This window comes from Pieris napi, chromosome Z (assembly GCF_905475465.1).
Source record: "Pieris napi chromosome Z, ilPieNapi1.2, whole genome shotgun sequence".
Lineage (NCBI taxonomy): Eukaryota > Metazoa > Arthropoda > Insecta > Lepidoptera > Pieridae > Pieris > Pieris napi.
The window spans coordinates 13,085,369-13,103,242 of record NC_062259.1 but is presented as its reverse complement, the minus strand read 5'-3'; the positions used below and the strand labels follow the sequence as shown (position 1 = coordinate 13,103,242).

Genomic DNA, 17,874 nt, shown 5'->3' with positions numbered 1-17,874 from the left:
ACTCTACGACCATAATAAAATAGTTGGGGTTCTATAACCGTGCATTAAATATACCACCTCCCCATAGTGAAGAAGTATTAGATGGTATGAGATTTTCTATAAAAAATTTAATTATTGGTGGTTGATCTCGTATTTTTGCAAGCTAAAATATAAACCATGCTAATTTTAGTTTCAGCGTCACCACCACCACTACAACAACACAATAACGCTGCAGTTACAATAAAATACGCTTAGTTGTGACACACACACAAAACAGTGCCATCCAACATAATGCCCATCTTCCCCTTTTGAACAACACATAATAGTTAAAAACGAAAGATATATAAAAGAAAAGTGTAAATAGAAGTGAGAAAGAAATAACAAGAAATAATGTTTAATTTTTTTGATTATTCAACTATTTTCAGGGAAGGCCGAGTTTTCTTAATATCCGACAACAAACATAGCATAGAGTCTATGCCATAGACTAAGGGCGTTTACCATTTTCTTTATCACCTTTACTATTATCAAAGTACACCAAAGATCGCCTTAAGGATTATCGATATATGTACGTTGTCAGATTATAAGAATTAAAACCACACCCTAGCATGCAAACAACACCACAAAACACTTGCGAAAAGAAGCACACATCATGCAGTGGTTCAAAAGCCATTTACTCACTGCTGGGCCTGCTCAGGCGTTTCGAACGTGATGTACACCGCTTGGGTGTTGGCATCGCGCGCGTTCGCCTTATCGCAATGCTGCACGTTGCCGTACTGTAGTAAAAGAGGCTCGATGTTGTCGAAGCGAACGTGCAGTGGCAGCCCGCTGATCAGCACTTTAGAGGATCGGCTGCGACAAGCGACACGGCCCATTGGTAACAGTAAACAAAATAAACAGTGTACAAAAAAAAAGAATGTCCTCAGTGTAGGGTGGACGGCCTCTAGTCAATCCAGGCTAGGCGCTATTGAAGTCCGAGCCAATTTTATTCTAGTTAAACATACGCAAAAGTGCAATATTTATGGCATATCGCGTTGTACTTCGGTCGCGGCGATGCGCGGGGAAGGGGCGATCGGCCGGTCGTGAGCGATATGCGACCCTAATCACAAAATGGCGGTGCCGGACATGACGTCATCGGACCGCCGCCTTCCCGCACCCCGCGCGCCATTCACAAGTCGCACGTAGTGGCCGCTTGCATTTACGCTCCCGCCAGGTAGTGATGACCCCCACTTAGTTCGTTTACCTACATTCGCTCACTATGTCTACGATAAGTTATAAAGAGATAAGGCGTATGCGGTTAAGTTTATCAAGATGATACGTCGCTTAATTCAATTATCGCTCGCCGGACGCCGCACCCAGTATCTACAATATGCGACACGCAACGATACGATTTGACAAGAATGATCGGCCAGCCGGCCGGCAACAAATACTATCGGTAAATTTAGAAGATAGCTGCTTTATTACGTATTGTTAATAGTATTTTTACAACTCGGTTACACTGTCCAATGTTTTGATTATGATAAATTACATAATAGGGGCCTATTCTCAAAGGTAAATATCAAGAATACAATAAACCTGGTATCATACCTATACGCTTTGTAAGCGTAGTAAAATGCGAATGAGGGCCTCCGCAAAGGGCGGAACACTACACCCATACAACTATTCACCAGTGCACTTTAACCCAGTTGCCCTATGATTTATATAATATTAATCATGTACCTACGTTTTTACCTAGGATAATCTTCACGGGGTAATTTTATTTACTTAATTAATTATATTTGATGTGTGTATGTTTTATTATTATTATTTTGCGGGCGAATGAGAATAAGGACATAAAATCACAATGAAGAATTTTTAATTAACGTGGTAATTTGACAGTTGCTAATTGTTTTATTGATTGGAGCGATTAGGATTTTATAGTTTTTAAGCGTGTTATTTCAAACCGAAACATTACGAAATTAATCGGAGGGTCCCAATTTATAACCTCGGGCAAATTAACTAAACAGATTTAGATATTTTATCGACTCCGGCGTTATCTTTACACTTTTTTTTTAAACTTAAATGCTAGCAGCAGTGGGATAGGCAAATACCAGAATGCTTAGGTTAGTAGATACAAATTTATTTGTTAACAATTTCATAACTTTTTGAATTAGTACGGCGTAAACCATGCCAAGGTATTGATAATAATTTATGTCAAAAACAGCTATTCGGTCCGCGGCTCGTGATTGTGTCGCGGTTTCGAGAACTCACTCAAGTTTTTAGTAAAGTTTCATTTCCCAAGTCATTAAGGCCGTGTCTCAGTAAACAAATAAAACCAAATATGGCGGTTGGCTGTCGGCCGCGAGCCGCGACCAGTTTTCAAACTTTTTGGCTTTCGTTTGGAAAGTTACAATTACTGAGCCCCATCCGACCGGTTCCCGATTCGAAAAATAGCGCAAAAATCAACTTGTGGCTGTTAAATTTTCGCAATGAACGATGTTTAACTAGGTATATCTTTATTTTAACGTGTTACGTCGACAATATATAGATGCTGTTTCACATAATAGGTAGGTAATATAATTAAAATTTAACACAATATGTTATTCTACGAAGATTCATTTTTATTCAACTATTAATATAGGTAACTATTGAATTGTTAAAAAGGATTAACCACGAATAATGTAATACTCGTTCTGATCCAGAAAGATTTAGAAATTTACCAATATTGATCCGATCTGAGCTTGAATACGAATCACTATCACATTATGATATTTACTAAAGTAGTAAAACAACCGGTCCACGTTTTTATAACAATTGTGTAGTAATAGTAAACTTCAGGCAGATCGGGACTGTCCTCGTGAATTTTAAAACAAATTTTAAGGGAAATTACAAAACTGAAAACATTAAAAGTTACTAATGATATAATAATGAATATCTTAATGAACTAATCAAGCTTTCTAGGAATTTGGGCCTAAAACTCAATTGCATGTTCCGTTATTCATCTAACTTAAAAATAATAATAGAACCTTTATCACTATCGTTTTTATTATGTGGTCATCCGCCTCAAACAGCCTTAGTCACAATATTAAAACGCTTGAATATAACTCAAGCTGAACTAACTTATTACTTTTAGAATGCTCTACCAGGGTAATATTGCGTTTTACGTTAAAGGACTTATTGAAATGAAATCCTACTCTTCTAGTTTAAATGTACCAAGGCTAAATAATATCGTTTTTGCTAAAATTTTGAGATAATTAAGTAGAAATCTTTTGTTTTAGTCATATAATTTGTATATTTGAGCTTATGTGTGCTTTTCAACAAACACCAGTACATTTTAAGTATACATCATAAATATTTCAAATTTTATCAGTAGAGTTGTCCGTTGGCGGCTGGCGCAATGACTCATCAAGCATAAAAATTCGCGCCGTCGCTGCAGTGCTGCCACTTCAGCGACTGTCATACAGTCATAATACATCTCGGGTTTTGAATGAAGAAGGTATTAGTATTAGGTAAGGTAAGGCTTGCGTGCTTTCCACACACTGTTCGAGCTTTACGTTGTTCTTTTGTTCATAGTTTATTAGCTCAAAAAAGCCTAAGTGTTTATGGCGTACGCCAAGAGAACTAATCAATTAACCAATCTACTAAAAATGAATTAATAACAAAAACTTAACTGTCTTCATTATTGAGGGAAATGAGAGCCTTCTAGAGAAAAACATTATTTTGAGTTTTAGTTGTTTAATATCGAATTTATGACTTACAAAAAAATGAAATTCTATTAGCGACTTTTTTATAACTGGAAACTTTTCTATGTCTATCTAGACACCTATAGTAAATCAATGTGGAAAACTGCGGCGCCGGCGCCGCCATTTTATTTACCAACCACGTGCTTATATGCAATTAACTCAACAAACTACAACAAAACTTTTCTAACGCATTCCAGAAATATATTTGCGACACGTCCGAAGGGCCAACACCTACTGTTACTAAAATCTATACAATGCCGTACCTGCGATATTTATTTCTATCCATCGTATCCATTGCAATTGGTTACACTAGAAGACAGTACTTATCACACACGCAACTAAATGTAATTTTGAATCGGTTTCAATGACCGAGGGGCGGCTTATCACCGCAAGTGACTCCGGTTGACTGCGTCGTGCCCGACGGCCAACGCCTGTAGCCGGCGGCAGTGTTACCGCTATATCAAATTTTAAGTTCCTACACTATCTGGAAAATTCGCCCTAATATCTAAAATTTGAACACGACGCTATAGATAACTAAAACATTTTTTTGTGATATGGGCTTGCTTTAGTTCAGCCAATAAAAAATACAAAAGAAATATATACATACATCTTAACTTTACGTATTGTAATTAGCAATCATTTTTAAAAATAAATTGTAAGTTATCAACTAATCAAATTATGAATTGCGTATGATATTCCAATGAAAGAAAAGACATCGTCTTGAAATGATTCAAGCCGATTCTAGCGAAGCCAATCCAAAGAGACTATCGAGTAATTTTCTTTACCAACCACCACCACACCTTAATTAACCTTTATAATTAAGGGAAAATTTTGTAAAATGGCAGCACTGACCCGTGGGCGTGCGATTGTGGCCTGTTGAGAGGGATGGGGAGTGAGGGGAGTTAGTCACCGGTCGCGGGTCGCGAGGCAGGGTTCCTGCAAGTTGTACTCGAGCGCATTATTGTTACATACTTGCAATTTGCTAAAGGATAATTAAAATTAAAACTAAACTGTAGGATAAAACTACATATTCTTCAAACAGTGTCTTACCTAAGAGATATTTCTCTGGTTACCATAGGTTTTCATATAGTAGTCAATAATAGGGCATTTCATTTCGTAGCTTAGTCTTATCTTTTAATAATAATCGATTAATCGATCAAAGAAGAGCCCCAAGCAAATTAGCATTGTCATTGTCTATGTTGTATCGGAAAATATGTTTATGAAACGTAACAAGTTTAGTGTAGACTAATGGTTGTATGCATCACAGTCATAAGTACTAAGTACTGAAATAAATAAGTTTATAATTTTCTCATAAATGCATAAATAACGCCACAACAAAGTTTTACTAAGAATCTAGATATTCGAATGAGTTATTTCAACGTTTGAGTAAAAAAAATATTATTTTATAAAAAAATAGCACTCATTCGACTCAATGTATTTATTTCGTTTGCTTTAAGAAAGAAATGACAATTCGAAATAGGGGTTCACCCCAAGTAGGGGTGTACCCCCATCTGACAAAACATGGTAACCTGTATTATACTCTAGTAACCCTGTATTAACCTAAGTGGTTATATTAACATTACGCAAATGATTTCATGGTCAAACGACATTTGGCAAACAGGGGGATCCAGTCAGACCCTTCAGACGTTATACTAACAAAATATTTATCTTAGCCCATGACCCCACTTCAACTGACAGTTCATGTGATATTAAAGAGCTGCTAAAATTTGAAAATTTCCAGTGTCAGACAAAGGTTATATTAAACTACGGTAAATTGTAAGTTTAAATTATGTTATAATGACTTCTGATGGAGCTATAAGTGTCAAATCAAATCCCTTTACCTACATATTTCAGACGAAGTGTCTAAAACAGCACGCGTCGGAATTTGCAACGAAAGCTGCATGATACACCTGCATCGGATTAACATGAACTAAACTATAGTAAACGTTTAATTTTGTTTTTTTTAATGAATGTGTAATAATAAGAATAATAATGATTCAAATCTCCACTTGAATAAAAATCCGACGGTAAACAGCAAAAATAAAGACGTATTCAAAAATCAAATATGTATATGCATGAGAATGATTATGAAACAGATACAGAAATCTGAGGCCCAGATTTGTAAAAAAAAAACACAAAAACGATAAGTTTTACTTAAGCTTATACTGTCCATAATAACTCCTATACCAATTCTGGGCCTAAGTTTCAGAAGCAGCGCCACGAACAGGGTAATTCCAAGTCGAAAGCTGGACAGGAAAAAGGGAACATCCGCTCGCGATATATCTCATGATAAAAACGATCGATTTAAAACGTTTTAAGAGTACGAGAGGTATAAAAAGCAGTGTGCATTTGTGCAATCTGGCGAACCGCGCACGTGCGACGTTTCCACCTGTCGACAGGTGCGCGGCGCTCCCCCGCATCTATGTAATATAATATGTATATTATACAAACATATTACCTGTATAAACTTATAGAACCTTTCAAACCCCATAATTTCATGAAACACCTACCATAGACAAAGATTATCTATATTAATTGAACTGTTTACTTTAAAAACAAGTTCAGACTATCAGTAGCTTAAATTTTTAAAACGCTAACGTGATATACCTCTTCATTTACTATATACACGAAGGTAGTTAAATACCGCCAGTAGTAGACTTTAAAATTTAATAAGAACAGTACTTATACGTAACGTTAATAACGTAAGTGTCAAAGGCTTTATTGTATTAAACTCGGAAAACTCGTGGTAGTCGGGACTTGCGTCGAAGATAAGCTGTCAAACGAAAACGGTTCTTATATTACAGACGACTCTTACTTGACTAAAAAAAACATCAAATCACTAAATCATTAAATTATATTAGAAAATTTGAAACTAAGGTACCCAAGATATACTTCAAATTACCAAGAGAGCTCAAAATAACAAGCGTTTATAACCACGAGAGGGACGGGAGATTCAAAATAAAATATAAATTTGATAAAATACGCGATTGATTATTTATATGTATATTTTTTTTAAGTAATAACCATTAAATACAACCCACAAATTTTAATGTATGATGAACACTTAAAATTATAGAGCCCGGACTTCAAATTATCGCATGTTGTCGAGCAATATACCTACTATTCCTTTAACTTCAAATTACCGAGGGGACCAATTTACTTTGATTTTATTATTTTATCGAGTATTTTTCAAGGGACCGAAAAAAATTAAAAGTATCGAGTATATAAAAAGACAAGCCTTCAGTCGCGTCAAACGGTCTTTTCGCGACAAAAAGAAATAGTGAGAATAGAAATGTTTAGGTATATAATTTTTCATGGTTAAGGTTCACGGTTCCCCGTGCAAATCCCCGTACTGGGGAAGGGTTGCTGGTACTAGCTATGGACAAGATCTAAATATAGTTAAATGTTTATATTATAGCTGTCTGGTTAACTCCCCGCATTCAGATAACTAGCTGCCCGTTTCTAGAAAGTACTATCGTTGAACATAAGTTATTTTTGTAATGAATTATTGCCAGTTCAAAGTACGTAATTGTGATAATTAAAAACGCCAACTTACGATAACAAGGTTATCTTCTTATACAGTGCCTCTATTATCTGCGAAGTACCTATTTTAAATCATGAAACACACGTATCATATTTTCTTTTAATGGCTTACGTGACGCCACATTAACCTATCAATACTAGTTCTACAGTTATTTATATAATATAACAGTGTTTATATACGTTCTGGCAAGAAATATAAAGATAATTATGAACGGAGTGCGCCAGACCAAAATAAAAATAGCCAACCCCTTGCTACTTGAAGCAAGGAAGTATACGCGGCCGTGATCAAGCTAAATTCTAATAATAACGAGCCCAATAATGCGTAAAATTTTCCAGAACGTGGAAAATGTCACTGGCCTCGACGGAATGTTGCATTTTTCAATTTCCTCTTCACAAAAAAAATTATTAATTCTATTTAAAAAAATATTGCTCATTCATTAGTATCAATATCTAATTTTAGTTTTAGTTTACTTTTCATTACAAAAAAATTTGACAGGGGGAATAATAAAATAGGTTACTATTAAATGGGGAGGGGTGGATGAAGCAGCTTTTTTACAAAAACTAATATGGTTAATTGTAGTAGTAATAAGACATCAGTGTCCTCCAATTGCTTTGGAAAAACATCAATCACATATTGCCTTTAACTTATCTAGTAATTTAAAAAACAAAAATCATAATCATACCGACCGTCGAGTTAATCTATTTATAAATCACCCCAGTATGGAAGCGTTATTATTTAGCCCTATAAGGAAGCTATAAAATTATTCAAAATAGTTTTGTATTATCCATTCCTCGCGATTCCGGCAAATTTTTCGTGTTCGAGAGTCATCGAATGACCTTGACTTGGTTTCAATTCAGAGATTGGTATGATATTGAACTTGGCCGACTAGCTCCGCGAGGCGCTTTTGACTAGTCACGGACGTAAATAACTTACATAAGCACAAAATAGGAGCTAATTCAATTTTATTTTCATTACGCAAAGGCAACGACGCTGCCTTGTATTTCTCGTCGCAGGCACACACCTAAGCAAAGCAAACCGGCATTCAACCATTCCCTTCCTTGAAAAACTGGCTCTATCGAATAATATAATTTAATTTAGTTACGTGGAAATTTACTCTTTAAATATAATCTTCTTAAAATATATATATTACGTGTCACGTTGTTTGTCCGCTATGGACTCCTAAACTACCGAACCGATATCAATTAAATTTGCACACCGTGTGCAGTTTGATCTAACTTAAAAGATAGGATAGCTTACATCTCAATTAATACCCCGCAATATTAGTTTTTTTGCAAATATTTGTTCATTATTTGATACAATTCTAAAAGATGTCGCTGTGTTAAAAGTAACATCGTTTCACATAAGCTATCTACCTTTCACATAAGTTGTCCTACCGTTTCCCTTGAATAGTTTACTACTATGTAATATAACAAAAACCTTAGTGGCTAAGGCAAAGCAACGCTTGGCCGACCTGCTAGTTAATATATAAAATTCTCGTGTCACAATGTTCGTTCCCATACTCCTCCGAAACGGCTCGACTGATTCTTACGAATTTTTTTTATGCAAATTCAGTAAGTCTGAGAATCGGCTAATAACTTTCAAGCCCCTAAATTTTAAGGGGTCCACCCCAAAAAAATAAATATTTTTTTTTGGATAATTTTTTTATGATACAACATAAAAATACATACAATACTTAATTTTCAATCCTCTACGATCAACCCCTATTTTTTATTTATTAATTAAACTTATGACTTGAACTCAGATGTTTATATTGAGAAAAATTCACAGAAAACCCTAAAAAGTTTTCATTCCGAAAAATCGAACAGTCTCCGGGGTACCAAATAGCAAAATCTTGCATGTTGGTAGGTACTAAAAAGGTAGGCTAAGTAAAATCACATTAAGGAGAAACGAAGTTCGATGGGGCAGCTAGTGTATTTATAAAATATTGACGTATAAACCCTTTAATTACGTTTAAAATTTTCTAGTAACGTCGAGTACAAAGATGATTTTCAATATAAGATGGAATCAATAGGCAGACGTCATCCTATAATGCCACAAGTTTATCTGATCCAGTGTCGTCAAGCTAGCTACTCAAGGTCAGCATTAGCAGTTTAAGCCACCGGTCCAAATTCGAATTCCCGTCATACAGCAACCTTTAACTGCTAAGACAAAAGTTCATTGAATGACGAACCTACTTTCGGCAGATAAAGAAAGGATTAAGAGTAACAAAACCTCCCCTATTCTGGGAATCCGAGAGGATAGGGAGTTTAGAATGCAGGCTACCTACCTACTCATTATATAATGCGGAATGCCGTTTAGCAGGTCGAGATTTTTAAACTCGCTTGTTATTGTGCGCTTCTGCGCGGAGAATAACCAAAAGCTGTCTTAAACTGCAGTATATGACTGACGATAGCATATCTTTAATATTTGAGAAACCGTAAACATGAGTACTTGGAATTGTGAATAAATTTTGAAGGGCTATTATTATAAGAATTTTTAAAATTCCTCGAAAAAATTAATTAAAAAATTAGCTGAATTGACGATAACCGCGATAACATGCTTGTTACATATAGTCAAAGTAAAAAATCATTTATTCATGTAGGTAACACAATGTTATAAACGTCAAAAAGAAATATACATTAAATTGCTTCTAATTTTACATTTACTGCCAGTACTCAAATCAAGGGCGTAGAACTGGCAATAAACTCTCCACCACTCTGTTTAATCGCCAGGTTTTTTGTTTTACACAACGTTTGTAAGGAGCTGCAACCATTAAACTATGTTCCACATGAGATTTAAGTAATAAATAATAATAAAATAAATTAAAAACAAAGATTTGTCCTCTATCGGCAGGAGGCATGGTGTTTTAGGAGCACGCGCTTACATTCTCGTGGGAACAACACGCAAATACGTCGAAATAACTAACAACACCGCATACACGACTTCAAGTACGACCAGTCACCATAAGTAGCACCCATTCACGAGTATGACGCATGGGCAGCCATCGGACCCCTCGCCATATTTTAGGGAGAGAGACAACCCGACGCATGGACGCCGCCACAAGCAAAGACATTTAAGCGAGCATGACGATCCTTGAAATGTGGACTTGGCTACATAAGAAAATAATATTAATACTACTTCGTCGTTTCACTTTAAATAAAAGCGAGTCATCAGCAAACAGTACTATCTCGTGAAGCTCCTTTACAAGATATGGTAGGTCATTTATATAGACGAGGAATAAGAAGGGACCAAGTTTGGAGCCTTGAGGTACCCCCATAGTAACAGAGGATCCCTCTGATATAGTTCCATTTACATTACCTTTTGAATCGCTCAGGTATGATTCCATAAGATTTAGCGCTTTTTCGCCAATGCCATTTCGTGATGGACACAGTCAAAAGCCTTTGATAAATCGCAAAAAACGCCAATGGCATCATGATAATTTTCCCAAGCATTTAAAATCTCTTAAATTAATTAAATGCCAGCATCGGGTGTGGAGCGACCTCTTGTAAAACCATACTGCTGGCTATGCATAAGTTTATTATTACTAAAATGTATGAATAATTGATCAAGAATAATTTATTCAAAGATTTTACTCAATGCAGGCAGCATAATCGGACGGCAAGCAGACATATTTCTGTGTCTGTTTCATGAATATATATTTTTATAACAGAAAAGTAGGTGATCAGACTTCAATTAGGGTTATGGATTAGTATCCAATTGGTCTAGTGACCAATTATGAGGAATTGAAACTGGATGATACAACTGTATTTCTTGGAATCACCATAGATTCAAAACTTCAGTGGTCCCCTCATATGATTGAGTGGATTTGCGAAGAGACTTAGTTCTGCAGCTAACTCGGTTAAAAAAATTCGCTTACTAACTGATGTCGATACAGCTAGACTTGTTTATTTTAGTTACTTTTATGTATTGTATATAAAAATAGTGATAAGTTTACTAGAATAGAACATACGCACAATGTTAATACTCGGAACAATTCTCTCCCTGTCTGCAATTTCCCCGTACTAAACTATCTACAGTTAGTAACTTGTTTTGAGAAAAGGGATACTCTTCTTTAATAAAATCCTCTTAGAGGCTCTTTTATCTCTGCCTTTTAATAAATTTAAGAAATGTATTAAAGAAATTGCATTGATTACCTGATTGTAAAATGAATACAGATACACCCAATACAAAACATATTTTTTTTTTAGCTTTTTTATAATATCATTGCAGCTAATGCGGCTAAACTTCTCATTATTGCATACAGGAACATTATTTTGCAATAATCAAAGGGCTGCTGATGGTGAAGAATTTAGAACGCTGGTTGTATTTAAAAATGAAAATGATTTTTTTTGTAATGTTAGTAAAAACACTCTTCAAATGAGAAGAGTTTTTTACTCTCTATAGATGAGATGATAAATTCAATTCTTACAGTACGTCAGGCGCGTCATTGATACTTTAAAAGAAAATATCCTTTGGATTTAGATAACAAAATAACAAAAAAAACTTGTCGTAAAGGTCATTGAACTATAACGCTCTACCATGTACACCAATATTATAATAATTTTTAACTTCATAATCTGCTTCGTAATGGTAAGTAATAATTACGACGTGGGTAATAAAATTAAGCCTTACTAATTTGTTGGGGACCATGTGGTCTTTTCGCTTTTAGATCCGAAATTATTTCACTACCGAGAACCAGTTCATTCTCGTAAATTTGGTGGCGGCAATTTTTTTCAGATTTGGGCCGGATGTCTCAAATAATGGAAGTCTCGTTTTCTAAACGCAGAGCGGGAAAGAGCGAGATAGACGACAAGATCGGGGAGCCATCAATCGAACCTTTTAGGGTTGCCACTTGCCATAAATTTCACATCTACTATACTTATTTTCCACTTCTTAAAAGATAACTACCTATATAACGTGAACGAATTATATGTAAATGAATTATTTAACTTGAATGTATCGCTACAGCGCAAATTTGCGTTGCCAGTAATCGATTGGGCGTCAGCAGATTCGTACTGATATTTCCGTGCTACATTTAGGGTCTGTTTCACAATGTATGGATAAAGTACCAAATAGCTATGCAACACATAAATTATTTGGAAGATAAATTGTGCTATTTGATATTCATCGAACTCATAGCTTATGATGGACTTCATGTGACGAATAGCGATATCTGACAGTCGTGAAACGCAACAATAGTGTTTATCCTACCAATAAGTTATAAATAGATAATTTGGAATTGATGTAGAACTTATCCGTACATTGTGAAACAGACCCTTAATAACTAATCACAGCTATAAGCATATATCTTTATTGTGAATGTAATTAAATTCCAAGAATAAAATCTGTGAAATATGACAGCATAGTATTGAATGCGCACAATGAATTTTATACGACAACCCTAGCCCGCCATCATAAATGCGGCCGGCGTCACAGCGCGGCGCGGCGCGTCATCGAGCGTCGTAGGTGTTTATTGCTGATAGTCTATTTTATAATCGAAAACTGAAACTGTACAGGCATATTGACAACACTGCATAGTAAGAAATATTAAAAACGAGTAAATCTATATTAAATTTCTTGAAAACGCACCTGTCTTGCTGATCATCTTGATCGTACATTTGATCATGCTCGTCCTGGGAAAGGCTGAGCTCGCCAAACTGTTGCTCCACAGAGTTAGACATTTCATTTGATTTCACAACCACAAACACAGGAATACTGGATACACTTTGTCCGAAACGTGGGTTTAGACGAAAATTGGTGTGTTGATGTAGAGTCGGAAATCCTTGATTGTTGGATGGGGACGTACGACGACCGGTGCGCACACGTGCTCGTTAAATGTCGTGGTTTATTTTTGTATTACATAATAATGGGAAGCGGGCAAAGGCACCGAGAGCGGCGTGGTTTAGATACGGGCACGTGTGCGCCGCGCGTACGGTTCGCTAGCTATCGAGAGCTGTAACCGACTGAGTGACGTGCCGTGCGTAACGTCGTAATCGAGTCGAGCGAAGCCAACCCAACTTGCGACGATTCGCCTTTCATCAATTTCGTGTACATTTTGTCGAGAATGCGCACGTTGGGCGTGTCTGTCGAGGGGCCCGCGGGGAGCACAAGCGCGCCTTAGTAACGTGCCCGTGTCGATAACATTAATCGATAGTTTATTATTACAACAGTTACGTGTATAAACATAAAAAAACTTAACAATAGAGATAATTACGACCCTGATTTTAATGCAATAGTAAGCCCGTATGTGGTCATAGCCAAATATTTTCGTCAATACTAGGTACAGGTACGTTAACTTGATTTTAACTGATTTCTATACTGGGTATGAGAACGGCTTATCGATATTTTTAATTCTATCGATAACTTCGCCACAACGTGCAATCCCTACATAGTTTCGTGAAGTATAATATTGAATCCGTATGCCAGCGCCCCGCGCCCTTGTCTTCCACGGTGATCGTCCGGAGCCCGTGGAGGGCGGTCGCCCGACGCCGCCTACTTCGTCCGGTACAGGCGTCACCCACTTTGTGTCCCGCGCCGTTTTCCAACGAGAACGACCTCGTGTACTCGTAGATCGAAAGCTTTTCCGTGCGCCCTTCAAAGGTCCTTTACATGTATGTGGCGGGTCTAATCTCATCAATATTTTATTGTTTTAGCTGGTGGCTGTAGTCTGGGTGTCAGTTGGCCGTCTTTGAATTAGGTCTGGTCACCGTTCGCGCCGAGCGAAAGATGGCGAATGAATGATTCGAGCCGCGGGCGCTGCGACTGCTATACTGCAGTGTAGTGTTGCTAACATTGTTTCATTAAATACTATGTAGGTAATGTAAAAGCAATCTTAGGTAGAGGTCTTAGCATAAAACTATCGGAAATCATGTCTAAACTAACACTTCAAAAATATAAATAACAATCAATCCACGTTTAGTACGTACTTAATAGTGAAACTTAAATAGACACGATAGGGTGATGGGGGCAAAGTGCGCCATACTTTTTTCATAGTTGACTTTGGTGCAATATTACTTGTGCTTAAGATCACAAGTGACACTAAATCATGGTACCATAAGGATCTGTGATGTTTTGCAACAACAACTAATGTCGTGTCATTAGAATCTGACGGCAAATTAATGAATTTTAGCATAAAATTTGAAAACAGTCTGACTCGGCGCACTTTGCCGACAAATCGGGGAAGTGCGCCTAGTATTAATAAAACGCAATAATAAAGCATCAGAATAAAAACAGCCCTTTATTATTTTAAGAAAACAAGCAACAATACGCATGCCATTTTTTATTTTTTCATAGCCACATTCTAGAAGAATCTATGTATTAAAAACCAAATTTCGGCTAAATGCGCCATACAATCTTAAGTCAGAGGCTATGAACCTTTTTTTTAAATATTGATAATCGAGTGTCAAGTATATTTTTTCTTTTATTTACGATGGGAATACCATGGTTTGGAACTACTTATTTGGTATCAGTATTATAAAGGGACTGAAATAAGAAGTTAGTCATTGAAATTAGTTATTAAGTGTAATATTTATTATAAATTCTTAACAAAACTAGGTAACGAAAAGAAAATCAATGAGAAACATCTTCTAAAATATATTAGTTGTAATTATTCAAAAACATTAATCAAGCAAGGCTTGTTACCCTTACAACTTAATAACTAAAGTGAAGGAGATCGACGTTCCAGAGGATGATGTAGTCCGAGTCGATGGAAATCCCCTAAGACTTATGACTTTGGTTTTTTGTGGATCACTGCAGTAACTGGTTTCATCCAAATTTTAAATTCGCTCAGGCTTGTCCTGAAGCCCTAAGTCGGCAATCACTCTGTCTAAAATATCATAAAATTCTTGGATGACAGATGGGTCTGCGGCATTCTTACGAGCAACCTCTACAGCCTGCAGTTTTTTAATTGATAACTTATAACGCTTTTTGAAGCTTGAAAGGTGCTTTTAGATCGTTCTGATTGACATATCCCTTAACAATATCTAGAAATTCTGTACGAGTCAGGCCGAAGCCATTTTTTTCCATTATAGGCAAACATTTTGCCATCATTTTGTCTCATATTTAAATAGGTACTGGTGGTCTGCCTAGACTTAATGATTTTTGGCCCCTTCGACCTGTGACGTGGTCCATAATAGTTTTTCTTGGGATAGCAAAGGTTGATGCGGCTGCATACCCAGACATTCTATCCGATCGAACAGCTTCAACTGCTTCATTCAAAGCCTCTCTGGACCATGAAGGACCTACAGTTTTTCTTTCATAGCGCCCCATCTTAAACAAAAATCATAAATAATAATGATTTAATAATTGTGACTTATACTAGTCTATTGTAGACACATTTTAAAAAGTTTGTAACCTCTGGATTGCGGCGAAGTGCGCCATATAATAAGTCAGTATGGCGCGCTTCCCCAACTATATAAATTTGAGGTTTGAATATTTAACTTGCAAGAAATATATATATTTTACTAGATAGGAGTGAAATAAAGTCAGGATCTAAAAGCAAAATATTTAAATTGTGCACTTACCTCACTCGTATATCGGTAAAAACTCGATTTCTTGAGATTTACGACGATGATCACGCCATAGTCATCTCTCCTCACCACTTTGAATATCAGTGAAAATAAAATGGCTCGTATCTCAAACTCACATGACTAGAGCTATATATGAGTTTCACCAAGAACTATGATTTAGTTTGTAGCATCGATATAAGGTGTCACTACTAGTATCAAATCGGTAGTTTTCGAGATATTTGTGGTAGGTGCACTTGCCCGGTAGGCGCACTTTGCCACCGTCACCTTACATCCCTTTTTAACCAATACTTTGTTGTTTTCATGTATAAGCGCATACCGTCATTTTATGAAAAAAAATGCACACCTATTTAAAATTATTTTTAATATATTTATATTTTAAGTTTTTTTTAATTTATCTTTGGTTGATAGAAAAAAATGGCAATTTAAATTAATAACAAAGTTGGCCCGTTGTTGCTACCAATGTAATCCATAATTTTTATTCTAAATTGCTACGCATTCTCGCATTATATAAAATTAAAGTACTTACCTACGTAACTTCAACCCAAATACATTTACATATTACCTATATATACCCCAAAGTTAGAAACCTGATCTGAAAATGCAAGAATAGCTGAGTATCTAAGCCTCGAAGGACCTAGTACACAAAATTAGGCAACTGATATAGTCGTATTTCGACCTTGAACTTGCCCTTTCGTTAGGATTATGATAAAGGCGAGCGAGCCCGCAAAACTGCCTCTTAGTGCTCTTTGGTGTTTTGTTAAGCACCCTTCATGCTATGCTGTTTTGTTTTTGAGCATTCCCCATCGTGATTTTCATTAGCTAACGTTAATTTAATTCACACGTGACCAAGAAAATGCATGAAAACCCCATGTTTTAATCCAAATATTATTTACTAGGTGTTCCCCTGAACTTCACTTCATTGATTTATTATTATTATAGGTTTGGGAATAATGTGTGTATCATTCTGAGTCTTTCTTTTCTGAGTTTTTACCATTTCAGTTCAATATCCAGCTTAGTGTTTTGTATGTTGTCAAATCAAAACAAATACCAATATACATATGGATATATTAATAAATATTACTCATGAAATTAAATATAGCCAGCCAGTTCCATTACGCCATTGAAATATATTTTCAAACCATTTCTTATACGCCACTCGGACAAAATCTTTCCGTTAGAAGATATCAATGGTGAACCAGAACAGTCTCTAGTTAAGCCTACATCTGATTTATTGCAACCCAATGGTTAGAGTGTTGGGTAAGAGTTTCAGAGCTACGAGTATAATAACCATTTTATAATATATTAAATATAAATATAACCCTAATTAGGCTGGCCTAACAAGTACACTTATTTTAAGCAGCTATTGTTTTTTATTCTCATAATTCAATCGCTCACTGTACAAATTTATCACGGCCTCAAACTTGTCACAACCAAAAAAGGTACATCCATCTGTGATAAATGCACGAGGGTCCGGGGGTTTGCTTTTTGTTTATAACAATAATAAAAAAAATCGCTGTGCGGTGGGCAAACAAGCGTGAACCTTTCGATTCCCGCGCATTGAGCTTTACAAATAGTATTCTAATGACGTTACGGATGTAATAATAACAGCGCCGTTACAACCCCATTAAAATCGCTTCAGAGCTGCTTGGCCCAACTGAATAAGACCGGCTATCAAGGCTACAAGGATGCGAGCGATAAAAATATCTTATCGGTTGCCACGTGCTCACACATGCAACAAGCAAATCCATTAAACGCAACTTAGATCTTGTCCAAATTTATTTCTTTATAGCCGAAAACATGTTTCACTTCAGTGGGGCAACTGAAGGACGTGAGGTCCGCGATGTTAGCCAATACGACATCCGGCCCTAATTACTAATGCGATATTTCGTGCGCGGCCGTTGATGGAGTGGAGTTATCAATATATATGGGGTTAAATAATATCCACTATATAAATAGCTACGCATACCGTAATATGTCAAGAATATTTCTAGTACCCAATAGTATTAGTAAAAACTGATCTAATATATTTCAATACAGTTGAATTGTCTCAAACATAATGAAAGGCATAACAGCCCCAAATTTCTTTATAATAATGGCTCTAAAC

The 17,874-nt window shown here is 36.1% G+C and overlaps 1 protein-coding gene and 1 long non-coding RNA gene across 7 annotated transcripts in view; both read right to left on the bottom strand.

Moving 5' to 3' along the window:
• Window positions 1–17,874, bottom strand: part of LOC125062843 (insulin-like growth factor 2 mRNA-binding protein 1) — a 65,178-nt gene that overhangs the window by 8,551 nt on the left and 38,753 nt on the right. The window contains exons 1-2 of one of the 6 annotated variants that reach the window (XM_047669033.1): window positions 12,832–13,231; window positions 658–828 (exon numbers count right to left, since the gene is read on the bottom strand). The exons of 2 other annotated variants lie outside the window; for them this stretch is intronic. In XM_047669033.1, the coding sequence (XP_047524989.1) occupies window positions 658–828; window positions 12,832–12,923 (263 nt within the window). In that variant the 5' untranslated portion in view covers window positions 12,924–13,231. Of the gene's footprint in view, window positions 1–657; window positions 829–3,961; window positions 4,121–12,831; window positions 13,234–17,874 lie in introns of those variants that run through there. 3 more of the 6 variants (XM_047669035.1, XM_047669034.1, XM_047669036.1) reach the window with 3 other exon arrangements.
• On the bottom strand, window positions 14,454–16,033 carry LOC125062844. The gene is made up of 2 exons (XR_007119347.1): window positions 15,765–16,033; window positions 14,454–15,510 (listed from the first exon to the last, which is right to left on the bottom strand). It is a non-coding gene; the product is annotated as an uncharacterized LOC125062844 (long non-coding RNA).